Source organism: Canis lupus, chromosome 6, assembly GCF_011100685.1.
Source record: "Canis lupus familiaris isolate Mischka breed German Shepherd chromosome 6, alternate assembly UU_Cfam_GSD_1.0, whole genome shotgun sequence".
Lineage (NCBI taxonomy): Eukaryota > Metazoa > Chordata > Mammalia > Carnivora > Canidae > Canis > Canis lupus.
In genome coordinates, this window is record NC_049227.1 from 33663995 (window position 1) to 33676858 (window position 12864).

The window sequence follows — 12864 nt, forward strand, 5'->3', positions numbered from 1 at the left end:
CAGTGCCGGGGACTCGCGCCGGAGAGCCTCTCGGAACCACAAGTCCCAGGATGCAACGCGCGCCCACCCGGCGTCCTATTACGGCCGAGCTAGGCGCCCTTAGACGTTCCGGGGCAAGAGGGGGTTCACTTCCGGCGGCGTCCGCGCGGCCATGGTAAGAGGGCGCGTGGCGGGAACTGCCGGGGGGCGGTGCGCTCTCGGGGTGGCGGGGGGCAGGGGGAGTCCTGGAGTTCTGATTCGGAGAGTCCGCGCGTGGGCGGGCTCCGGCGGGGGTTGAGGCTTGCCGCGCCCGCCCGCCCGCCCGTCTGCCTTCGAAAGCGCGTCTGGCTTGGGGAGGCCCCGGGAGCCCCCGCCGGGGACCGTGGGAGCCGGGGCCGGGCCCCAGGGCGGCGGGCCTCGCAGCCCGGGTGGGGAGCCGCGCGCCGGACGCAGCCCTCGTGCGGTGGGTTGGCGCCTCCCGCCCCCGCCCTTCCCCAGCCGGGCCTGGAAGGCAGCGCTCCCGCTCAGCCGCCACGAGGATGCTCTCACCGGACGGAGAACCGAGGAGGACTCACGACAGGTGTCGCAGAGGTTCGTGCGGGGAGGACGTTCCCACGGCCTTGTGCATCCGGGGCCCAGCCCGGAGTCGGCCCCCAGGTATTTGCCGGATGGACGCCGGCCCTGCCACCTCTCCTGTGCCTCTTGGAGCTGCCTGCGGAGAAGGGGGCCGGTCTGAGAGCCAGCCCCTGCCCCGCTCGCTGGCTGTGTGTCTTTGGGTAAACCTCTCACCTTCTCTGTGCATAACCTCCTCTGGTAAAGTGGAAGTACCCTTGACCCGTGAACAATACGGGGTTGCGTCCTGTGGGCCCACTTCTATGTGGATTGCTTTTTTTTTTTTTTTTTTTAAAGATTGTATTTATTTATTCATGAGACCCAGAGAGAGAGAGGCAGAGGCACAGGCAGAGGGAGAAGCAGGCTCCATGCAGGGAGCCCAATGTGGGACTCGATCCCGGGACTCCAGGATCGCGCCCTGGGCCAAAGGCAGTGCCAAACCGTTGAGCCACCCCGGCTGCCCGGATTGTTGAAAATAAATACATTGGAAGGAAGATATTTTGGAGATTTGCAGCAATTTGAAAAACCAGCCAGACCAACGGCATAGCCTAGAAACACTATAAAAATAAAAAGCTAGGTATGTCACAAGTGCCTAAAATACATGTAGACACTAGTTTGTTATTTGCTGCCATACAGTATGCACAAGTTTGTTATAAAAAGTTCATCAAAACGCACAGAGACACTTAGAGACTGTGCACGGCATCACTCACAGTCGAGGAAAACAAACAGAGATGCAGTCATAAATCCTGACTGCATAAAATTAAACGACAGGACGCCCCGTTCTACTGTAATAATCCCACAGCCACCCCCTGTTGGTGAGCCCAGGTGTCGTATGAGCTTAAAACGGTGTGCGCTGCTCATCGTCTCCACGCAAGCAGTTTGTCGCCAGTCAATTTGAATGGCAGAAGTGATCCCGTGGTTCTCGCATATTTTTCATGGTGTTTAGTGCAATACCGTAAACCTTGAATAACACCATGGACCCACACGAAACGCTGCTCGTGATTCTGGAAGTGCTCCCAAGAAGCAGAGAAAAGTCGTGACGTTATAAGCAAAAGTCAAATTGCTCGATATGTACCGTAAATTAAAGTCTGCGGCTGCTGTTGCCCATCATTTCAAGATAAACGAATCCAGCGTAAGAGCCATTGTCAAAGAAATCCGGGAAGCCGTCGAGGCAGCCACGCCCGCAGGCGCGAAAACCTTGCACTTTTTGCGAGACGCTTTTTTTTATCTCGTACTGAAAATGCTGCTTTTATGTGGGTGCAGGATTGCTATGAGAAAGGCATCCCTATAGACTCTAATATGATTCAAGAGAAAGCGAAGTTGCTGTATGACAACTTAAAGCAAGAGGAAAGTGAAGGAACTAAAGCTGGAGAGTTTAATGCCAGCAAAGGATGGTTTGATAATTTTAGAAAGAGGTTTGGCTTAAAAAATGTCCGGTAGCAGGAGAAGCAGCTTCTGCCAACCAAGAGGCCACCAATGAGTTCCCACCTCAAGAACCCATAGACACCACGCCAGAGGGATTCACTGAGGGCGCCTCGGTGGAGATGAGAGCTTGTGGACCAGGGCCAGGTGAGGGGGGTGTAGAAGACGCAGGGGCGGAAAACAAGTTGACATCAGAAAACCTGGCAGAAGGGTTTCGATTATTCAAGACGGCTTTCGACTTCTTTTCCGACATGGACCCTTCTGTGATACGGGCACTGAGACTAAAGCAGATGGTGGAAGAGGGATGGGTACCCTATAGAATCATCTTCAGAGAAATGAAAAAGCAGAAAAGTCAGACGAGATTACAATGTATTTCTGTAAAGTTACCCCAAGCGTGCCTGCCTCTCCTGCCTGCCCTTCAGCCTCCTCCACCTGTCCCACCCCTGCGACCCCAGGGCCAGCCCCTCTGCCTCCCGGTCCTCAGCCTACTCAGCCGGGAGATGGTGAGGAGGATGAAGGCCTTCCCGCTGATCCGCTTCCACGTAGTAAGTAGTCCTCGTGCCGCACAGTTAAACTTGCTTATTCCGTGTGTGTCTTCACGTGAAAATCTAGTCCCTGTGCGGCAAGAACTTGTCCCCCCTTCCCCCCCCCCCCCCCTGGGTCTTCATCCTGTACAACATCATGTGCAAGACTCCTTTGGAAATGGGTAGCCTAGCCTCAGAGGCGAAGGTGAGTGGTATTTAATATAAAAACGCCGTGTCTTCTTACGGTTTGGTAACTTTGCTTTCAAAGATTTACATTGCCCTGACGCGTGCCCCTCACCCCCTCCCTCCTCCCGCCCCCCTCTCTCCCCTCCTATAATTGGAGAAAATGCATATCAGACTATCATCACAGCTAAGTGGTTTTTTTCTTTAAAGAACAGTGTTTCTGATACTGTATTATGAGTGACTGTAACCCTGTGTGCCATAAAACTTTTATAAGGATGATTCATTCATTAGTGTACATACAGGCGAGGCTCCTGGGAAACAGTATTATCGATTACGTTAGGCTGCCATAAAGCAACCCTATTACTGCTTCTCTGTTACAATCCATGAATCATTGTCCTTACAAATAAATAGAAATCTCCCTTTCTTATTATCTTTCTTTTTTTGTGTCTAGTGTTAGTAACGTGTATACTATCCACAGTGTCTTATATGTTGTGCATAAGACAACGTAGCTACTGATAGTTCATCTGGTAAACAAGGTAAACTTAATGGTGTCGATAATACAGTGAAGTACTGTAAAGGTACTTATGGTTTTGATTTTTGTGTTTTTTAAGATTTTATATATTTTTTCATCAGAGACACACAGAGAGGCAGAGACACAGGCAGAGGGAGAAGCAGGCTCCTTGCAGGGAGCCCGATGTGGGACTTGATCCTGGGACCCTGGGATCACTCCCTGAGCCAAAGGTAGACAATCAATGGCTGAGCCACCCGTTGATTGTCTACCTTGATTTTTAAAATCACATGCTTTTCTCTAGTTGACTTTATTGTAAAAATACAGTATAAAATACATGTAACAAAAAATACGTGTTATTTGACTTACCAGTAAGGCTCCTGGTCAACACTGTGCTATTAGTAGTTGAGTTTTTGAGGAGTGGAAGGTTACATGTGGATTTTTGACTGCGTGGGGGGCTGGTGTCCGAAAGCCCCTGCATTGTTCAAGGGTCAACTGTAGGGGTACCTGTCTGGCACCGCTTGTGTGAAGATCACACGAGCTTAAAGCATCTTTCCCTGTGTCTCTGGCAATAGTAGTAGCCTCACAGGATTGGCAGGAACCTCTAGGTAGGATGCTCTGCAGATGTTTTATGTTGCAATTCTCATGGTTGAGTTTCAAAAAAGCAATGGTCTCTCTCCCTTCCAGGCTGCCCTCCTCCGAGCTGTGCCACGGTTGCCAGGCCCAGCAGCAGCATGGCGAAGGCCTATCTGCGGGCTGTGGTGCCGCACCGGGCAGGATCCTGGGAGGTGGCTGGGGAGCAGGGCCCCCACCCTGAAGGAGAAGGCAGCAGGCACGGAGGCAGAGAAATTCCAGATCATCTACCGGTTTGATGCTATCAGAACCTTTGGGTACTTGTCCCGGCTGAAGGTGGCACAGACGGCGCTGACGCTGCTGGCCCTGCCGCCTGGCTTCTACTGGTACTCGCACGGCCTCATGACCCTCAGCTCCCTGTACTTTGCGGGCGGGATAGCTGGCTTCGCCCTGGCCATGCTCTGCTGGATGAGCCATTTCTTCCGGAGGCTGGTGGGCATCCTGTATGTGAACGAGGCGGGCACCGTGCTGCGGGTGGCCCACCTGACCTTCTGGGGCCGGCGGCAGGACACGGACTGGCCCGTGGCTGATGTGGTGCCCATGACAGAGACCAGCGACCGGCCCCAGGAGCTGTTTATGCGTATCCAGCAGTACAGTGGGAAGCAGACCTTCTACCTCACTCTGCGCTACGGACGTGTCTTGGACAGAGAGCGTTTCACACGGGTGTTTGGGACACTGGACACCCCCAAATGAGCTGCCGGATCTCCGGCAGGACGGCTGAGGGTGTGGGTGAGGCCGAAGATCGGGGTCAGGCAGCTGAAGGCTTTGTCAGGGCCTCCAGAGCCTTGTTTCTGGGATGCGGAGGTTCATGGGGCAGGAACGAGTAGTCGGGTTTAGGAGAGGTCCTTAGTGCAAATTCATCTCACGCTTGCCTGGGACATGGAGCCAGGTCGTGGGAGAAGTTTCTGCTAACGGCCAGTTCTTGCAGGAAGCGGTGTCGGTTCACGCAGTGAACCAGAAGGCGGGGAGGTGCGGTGGGGGCCCGGAGGTTGGGTTGAGAACACTCGGGTGCTGTGAGCGCTCATCCCCCTGTCCCGGGGCAGGCTGTCGAGTCTGCATCCTTGAAAGGGAAAGGCTGCCTGTCTCACGGGCTGGGAGTGAGAGTACAGTCACTGTCAAGGTCGGTGTGGTGCCAGGCTTCCAGGCTGCCGGTGGGGATTTCCCCTCAGGGCTGGGAAGGAACTGCCCAGATGGTGACCGCACAGCCCCTGGGACGGGTGTCACCCTGTGAGCACGCCCTGCCCCCCCACGCCTGGGGGCCCTCCTGTCGCTGGGCTTTGCGGTCCAATAGACGAGACGAACCGTGTTCTGGTGCATTATGTTATAAACTGCAGCTTACTGTATGCGCTGCCCTTCCCTGCAGTCACTCCTACGTGTTTGTTATGCCCTCTGACGGAGTAAAGCGGAAGGAGGACCTGATCTTTATACTTCGGCCACCCAGAAGTCAGTAACTAAATGTTTTGTTGTGTGGACGGACTTCCAGGCTTTTTTTATTGTGGTAAAATATGCATAGTGTAAATGTATCTATCCCCGTAACCACCTTTCAGCATACGGTTCAGTGGCGTTAAAGTACATAACGACGTGGTGCGGCCACCTCCTCTGTCCCATCTCCAGAACTCCCTCATCCTCTCTTGGAGGAACTCTGTGCCCATTAAACATCGCTCCCCATTTCACCCTCCGGCTGGCCCCTGTAACCACTCACTCGTTTTCTGTCTCTGGATTTGCTTATTCTGGGCATTTCCTGTACATGGAATCCTACACTCTGTGGTCTTTTATGTCCGGCTTCCCTCAGCTGACTTTCTGGCCTCATGGTGCATCCATGCCGTAGCGTGTAGGAGAGCTTCGTCCCTTTCTGGGGCTGAAGAATGTACGTGTAGACCGTATTTTGTTTATCCATTGATGGACAATTTGGATTTTTTTTTTTAAGATTTTATTTATTTATTCATGGGAGACACACACAGAGAGGCAGAGACACAGCAGGCAGAGGGAGAAGCAGGCTCCATGCAGGGAGCCCGATGTAGGACTTGATCCTGGGACCCCAGGATCAGGCCCCGGGCCAAAGGCGGCGCCAAACAGCTGAGCCACCCGGGCTGCCCTGGACATTTGGATTGTGAGTAACGTTCCTGTCAACACTGGTGGACGGAAATCTGAGTCCCTGCTTTCGGTTCCTTCAAGTGTGAGAAGTGCAATTATTGGATCATACAGAAACTCTAGGTTTACCTTTCCGAGGAGCTGCTGAACTTCCCCAGTGGCTGTGTGAATTTATGTCCCTCCAGCAATGCATGCAGGTTCCAGTTTCTCCACGTCGTTCTGGATGACAGCCATCCTCATGGGTGTGCAGCGGGGTCTCCCTGCACGGCCAGGCTTCCCTAAAAACAGCAATGTCCTGTCCCTGGAACCGTTTGGGTTGTTTTGCTGCACGTAACATGTGACTGTCTTAGTTGTAAACCATTAAAAATATTCTGTCACAGGGGAAAAAATCTTGTTACTATGTGACATGCCTGCTGTGAACTAACCATGTTGTAGTAATCCCTGTGCAACACACACAAATGCAAACACAAGTCCTTGTGCACGTTGATACAGTGTTGAATGTCCATTAGATCTCTGTAGAATTGGGGAAAACAGGCAGTGTACCTTACCTGAAATAAAAGGTGCAGGTAATTATTTGAATTTTTTCATTTAAATAATCTACGTAGAAACAAATTCAGGAATTGCAAAATACTCCACGGAGTGGATGCAGCTGCTCCCTTAACCTTGACTGTGTAAGTCGCTTCCGTTTTCCCCCCATTGTTACAAAAGAATGTGGCCTATCATGGGGCGCCTGGGGGGCTCTGGGTTAAGCTCCCGATTTTGGCCCAGGTCATGATCTCAGGGTCGTGGGGTGGAGCCCGGGTCAGGCCTCACACTGGGCGTGGAGCCTGCCTGCCTCTCCCTGCCTCTCTGCTACCCTATTCCCCCCCACACACACACACCGCCCTCCCTCCCTAAAAAAAAAAAAAGTGGCATATCAAGTATATGAAGAGAGCCTTCTCCCTAGACACAACATGGCATTTTGGGAAAAGTCACTAACACGAAAGAAGTTAGGTTTCTGTAGTTAATTTATTCCATTTCACAGACGTGAGTAAAGCCCATAACACAAGACCGTCTGTTCCTGCAAGTTTCCAGATCAGCCCTTCATTCTGCGCAAATCTCTCATGCCAGGCCCTGCTCAGCACCGGCCATGAAGAGGGGGCTTTGGGGGAGTCTGGGGGAGGGAGGACGGACGTGAACCAGTGTATGGGGGACTTCGGTGACCGGGAGCTGTGGGGTGGGGGGCAGAGACGAGCAAGAGCCGGGTGTGCCTGCTGGGGGTGGGCCTGGATTTGATCCTAACACCTGGGGAAAGCCTGCAGGGTCAGAGAAAGGCAAGAACGGGGAGAGGAATTGTGGGAGCTTTAATTTTTATTTTTAAAGATTTTATTTTTTATTGGGGTGTGGGGGAAGAGGGAGAAGCAGGCTCCCTGCTGAGCAGGGAGCTCAATGTGGGGCTCGATTCCAGGACTGTGGGATCGTGAACTGAGCTGAAGGCAGACGCTTCCTTAATTGAGCCGCCCAGGTGCCCCGAAGAAGAATCAGCGCTTGGTAATTTGTACTCCGTTGTAGTAAAGATGCAGACGTGAGGTCGGAGGTTCATGGATTTGATTCCAGTGGTTGGAGACCCTAGTCTGGGGAGTGTGTGGTTGTGTTCCTCAGGTGTCTGGGGACATTGGGCACCAACCACCCACTATCTGGTTTTCCCAGATGTAAGGGCTCTGCATGCAGAAGAACACTCATGGAGCCCTGACCCAGAGCCTGGGCGTCCTGGGGGGCCTCGACCCCTTTCGGGAGCACCGGCTCACTCTTCAGGGGAAACGGCATGTGGTTCCGTTGCCTTCTTGTTTGGGCTGACTCAAAATACGACCAGAAGCTGGCCACCTCTCACCTGTGCACCCCTGCTGTTCTGATCCACATCGCCCTCACGGCTTCTCTGGGTTGTTGCGCCCTGCTGCCTCCATGATCCTTCCCCTTCTAGAGTCTGTTCTCACAGCAGCCAAAGTGATCCTGTGTGTTTTTTTTTGTTTGTTTTTTTGTTTTTTTTTTTTAGCGTTTATTTGTTTTATTTAGAGATTGAGGAAGTGTGAGCAGGAGAGGGAGAGACAATCCCCAAGCAGATTCCCCACTGAGTATGGTGCCCCAATGCAGAGCTCCATCTCAGGACCCTGAGATCACCAAAGTGATCCTAAAAAAAAAAAACCACATCACTGCTGTAAAAACTGAAGTCCTGGGGTGCCTGGGTGACTCAGCCAGTGAAGCGTCTGCCTTCGTCTCAGGTCATGATCTCAGGGTCCCGGGATCCAGTCCCTCGTCTTTGGGCTCCCTGCACAGCAGGGAGGGGCTGCTTCCCCCTCTCCCTCTCCCTCTGCTGCTCCCCCTGCTTGTGCTCTCATTGTTTCTGTGTGTGGCAAATAAATAAACAAGGTCTTTAAAAAAACACAAAAACCCAAAACTGAAGTCCTTACCATGGCCAACAAGGCCTAACGTGGTCTGGTCCCACCCGTACCCCAGCTGTCTTCCCTTCTCCACGACTCTGCCCTTGACCACGTCCAGGCAGAGACAGTCTCTCTGCCTAGATGTCTGCATAGGACTCTGTCTCTCCAGTTTCTTCCCCGGTGTAAGGGGGCTTATTATTCATGCTCAAGACGTAGTGAAGATTTCATTGTACAGAGAAGTCTGTTATATAGCAGTTCCGTGTGGCTGTGGGGTTTTTTTCATAGGGTTCCCTCATCTGCTTGCCAGCTCCTTCCGTGACTGTGAACCTCCTTCCCCAAAGATAGTCTTTACTATCAAAAGTCTTAAAAGGTATTAATTATTGGACTCGGACCTCATTAAAGACAGGAGTGAACTTGGATAACCCCTGGGGCTGGTCTAGCTGTAAGCTAGCGACTGCGTGAACCTCGGCCCTGGAGATTCTAGTTCTGTCTGGATGGGTCCCCAGAATCTGTCTTTCTGACAAGTGTGAAGCCGATTCTGAAGTGCAGCCAGGCTGGGAATTTCAGAAATAGACCATCAGGGCAGAAAACAGCAGAGTCAACTCCTGCCTTCGGGGACCTCGTGTTCCTGGGCCAACTTTTTTTTTTCCCCAAAGAAGTGGTTCTCAGCTCTTGGATCCGCGTGCAGAATCACCTGGAGAGCTTTTTAAAAATATCCTTGTGGGGCAGCCCAGGTGCCTTAGCGGTTTGGCGCCGCCTTCGGCCTGGGGCCTGGTCCTGGGGTCCCGGGATCAAGTCCCACATCGGGCTCCCTGCATGGAGCCTGCTTCTTCCTCTGCCTGTGTCTCTGCCTCTCTCTCTCTCTCTCTCTCTCTCTCTCTCTGTTTCTCATGAATAAATAAATAAAATCTTTAAAAAAAATATCCTTGTGCGGGCCCGTGACCAGGCGTTGCCATTGTCAGGGCTCCCCTGGCGATTCCCACGTGTGGCCTGGGTTGACCGGCGCTGCCCTGGAGCGTCGTCGCCGCACTGGAGGTGGGAGCCCCGTTCTCACCAGCCTTGGCCCCAAAGAGCCTGGGTTTCCGTGTGTGGTCTGCTCACACAGGACCAGCAGAGGGCACACACAGCAAAGGCATCGCTCCATCCCCTTCCTCGCGAGCTGGCGGCCCAGATCCCTGGGCACCTCCACCACCGCCGGGCTCCTGCAGCACATGGGCGGCCGAACCCTGGAGCCGTCCAAACTCCCCTGAATCGACACCAGCAAAGTCAACGAAACCCACCGGTCCCCGCCCCTGCGCACTCTAGTAGATGCCAGGCTATCTGTATTTTTTTTTTTAAGATTTTATTTATTTATTTATGAGAGACACACAGAGAGAGGCAGAGACACAGGCGGAGGGAGAAGCAGGCTCCATGCAGGGAGCCCGACGTGGGACTTGATCCCGGGACTCCAGGATCAGGCCCTGGGCCGAAGGCTGCACTGAACCGCCAAGCCACCCGGGCTGTCTGCGTATCTGTATTTTTATGATTCCCAGGTAATTCCAAGGCACCCCAACTTTTGAGAATCACTGAGATTTATTTACCCTCCTGAAAGCCACACAGCAGATGATAAATCAGCTTCTCAGGAGATGCAAGGGGTCCTTTGATTCAGGTGGTGGATATATTGGTGATTCCCCCACTTAGACGACAATTCCAAAATAGTGATCTAATAGAAATACCCAAATGGGGTGCCCGGGTGGCTCAGTCGGTTAAGCGTCTGCCTTCAGCTCAGGTCATGATCCCTGACCTGGGATCCCTGACCTGGTCCTGGGATGGAGCCCCAGTTGGGCTCCCTGCTCAGCGGGGAGCCTGCTTCTCCCTCTCCTCTCTCCTCGTGCTCTCACTAGCTCGGTTGCTAAGTTGGTCTTAAATAAGTACTTAAAAAAACCCCAAGCAGACCTATGAGGATGCTCACTGAATGTCTCTAATAGGAAAACAAACGAATAGCAATGACAAAAGTGGAAGTAAACTGAGTTTTTGTTAGTAGGCAGCACGGGTGAATAAGTGTTGGTGGAGCCATGGGATGGAATATTACACAGCCCTTAAAAAGGGTGAGGTCGAGGGGCGCCCTGGCGGCTCAGTCCGTTAAGTGTCCAACTCTTAGTTTCGGCTCAGGTCGTGATCTCCGGGTCATGGGATGGAGCCCCGAGATAGGCTGCGCTCAGCGGGGAGCCTGAGTGTCTCTCTCCTGCTGCCCCTCCCCACCACGTGCACATGCTCTCGCTAAAATAAATACGTCTAAAAAGAAAAGAATGGGGTTGAACTCTATCTGTTGATGCGGAAAGATAACCAAGCGTAGGGTAGTGATTAAGTGGACAAACAAGTCATAGAACAGTATAGTTTCGTGTGGTCTTATTTTTGTGTTTGTACAAACCCCGTAGATTCTAATTGGTTCACAGTGGTTACGGACGGGGGGGGGGGGGTGGTGGATGGGTTGGAGGGAAGGCGTCCACGGTCAACTTTATAACCTAATACTGGTTTTACGTTTTCACGAGGAGCGTGTTGTCCATCTTAACAAATGAAGAAACATGCAGTGAAAGACAAGATCCCTTTCACGTCAACTTTCAGGGTGAAAAGTTTCTCTACCACGAATTCCCATCCTGGCCTCCGAAGCTGAGCTGACATCGGGAAGCATTCAGTTGTGGAGACTGGTGACAGTCATGTCTGTCCCTTCTAGAGTGGTTTTCCTGCCTGTCTGCTGAGACCCCCTGGACTCTGGGCGGCTCCGGGCCCTGGGCTGCAGGGCAGGGGGTGGACTGCACCATGCCACTGTCCGTATGGTGCTTGCTATGGACAGAAAGGTGTATAGGCCCTCGGAAAATTCATATGTTGAAACCATAACTCAAAAAATAAAAGGGGGGGGGATCCCCGGGTGGCTCAGCGGTTTAGTGCCACCTTTGTCCCAGGGCGTGATCCTGGAGTCTCAGGATTGAGTCCCGCATCGGGCTCCCTGTAGGGAGCCTGCTTCTCCCTCTGCCTGTGTCTCTCATGAATAAATAAATAAAATCTTTAAAAAATTAAAAAAAGAAACCATAACTCCCAGTGTGAGGGGGTTTGGAGGTGGGGCCTTAGGGAGGTGACTAGGGTCCCCATGATGGGCTTAGGGCCCTTACAGGGGCTCTCTGTCTCTGCCCCCCCCAGGAAGGCCATATGAGGACATAACGAGGAAGACGTCCTCACTGAGAACCTGACCATGGCCCTCCAGCCTCCGGAACCGTGAGAAATACATGTTCACTGTCTAAGCCGCCAGCCTCTGGGGTGGGGGGGGCCTTGGAGGGCAAGCTGGCCCACTGACCCTCGAACTGGCCCCGGGCAGTCAGGGGCTCCTCCCCGTCCCCTGGCCTTGGTGTGTGTGTTGGTGTCGCTTGACTTCTGTGTTTCTGGAGCCACCCGAGGACGCAGCCCTGACCCATCACCAGTGGCCACCACTAACCTGGTTACGGCCCTGCATCAGCTCTTCAGGTTCTGGTAGGCGGGTGTGGGTCGCATCCCTCCTGCGGCCACCCCAGTTGAGGCCCCCAGCTTGCTGCCCTGCCACCCCCTGCGGGGGTGCCTCCCTATTCGGTCTCTCCCTGCCCTCTGTGCGTGGGGGCCGGTGGCAGTGTGTGCCTGGGGAGCGCGCCAGGGGCTGGTAGGCCCTCAGTGTCGTCCTGTGGTAGCCACCTGAGCAGACCGACCCCCAGGCCGTGGCGAGGGGACATCTCACAGCTGGTGTCCTAGTGCCCTGGCTACAAAGATAAGACCTCCGTGTCACGGGGCCTGGTACGCGCCACTCGGTGGCCGTGTTTACCGCACTCCCAGAGCTGACTTGGGGGGCTTGGCTGGGGGGTGCGGTCTGGGCTGAACTGCTAGGGGTGCGAGCTGTCCTTTCACTGCTGCTTTGTGACTTCAGGACTGGAGTCCCCAGATGGAAAGCAACAGGGTCCCTTTGAACCCCAGGCAGAGTCCAGCTTTTATGGCCTTGTTTTGATCCTGTGGCATTCAACTATAAAATCGGGCCCGATTCACCAGGCAGGGCCCCGGCCACGAGGCCGTGTTTGAACCAACTCTGGGGACAAAACATCCGTTTTGCTGATTAACAGCTGAGATCCACTCCGGGACTCCGTTGGGCCTGTATCCGCTTCGGGAAATAGATTTAATATCCATGAGCGGGACCTTTAGATGGTGACGGAAACATATCATTCTTCAGAGCCGTATGCGACACACTGTGTGTCCTGCCACCTGGTAACTGTGCCCGGTTAGAGGTTTCTCATGCCCTGGGTCCTTTGTCCGGGAAGCAGCGATGGCCACGGCCCCCCCCCGAGGGTGCCTGGGAGGACCGCCTGACTTCTGGGGACACACTTAGAATCACGCTTGGTCCAGGGAAGCACTTGCTGAGTCCTAGTGTGCCTCACTAGCAGCGACCTCATTTGGCAGAAGAGGTTCAGAGGGGTGAAGTGACTTGCTGGGGGTCACCCAG

At 53.5% G+C, this 12864-nt stretch overlaps 1 protein-coding gene across 3 annotated transcripts; it reads left to right on the forward strand.

Moving 5' to 3' along the window:
* The first annotated feature begins 3 nt into the window (after positions 1-3).
* TMEM186 (transmembrane protein 186) lies at positions 4-6531 on the forward strand. 3 transcript variants are annotated; one of them, XM_038540426.1, is made up of 2 exons: positions 4-154; positions 3916-6531. In XM_038540426.1, the coding sequence occupies exons 1-2, from the start codon at positions 152-154 to the stop codon at positions 4552-4554; spliced, it is 642 nt and encodes a 213-aa protein (XP_038396354.1). In that variant the 5' UTR covers positions 4-151; the 3' UTR covers positions 4555-6531. The 3 variants fall into 3 exon arrangements, with proteins under 3 accessions (XP_038396354.1, XP_038396352.1, XP_038396353.1); XM_038540424.1 differs by lacking the exon at positions 4-154 and adding an exon at positions 581-2558; XM_038540425.1 differs by lacking the exon at positions 4-154 and adding an exon at positions 2631-2742.
* Positions 6532-12864: the final 6333 nt, after the last annotated feature.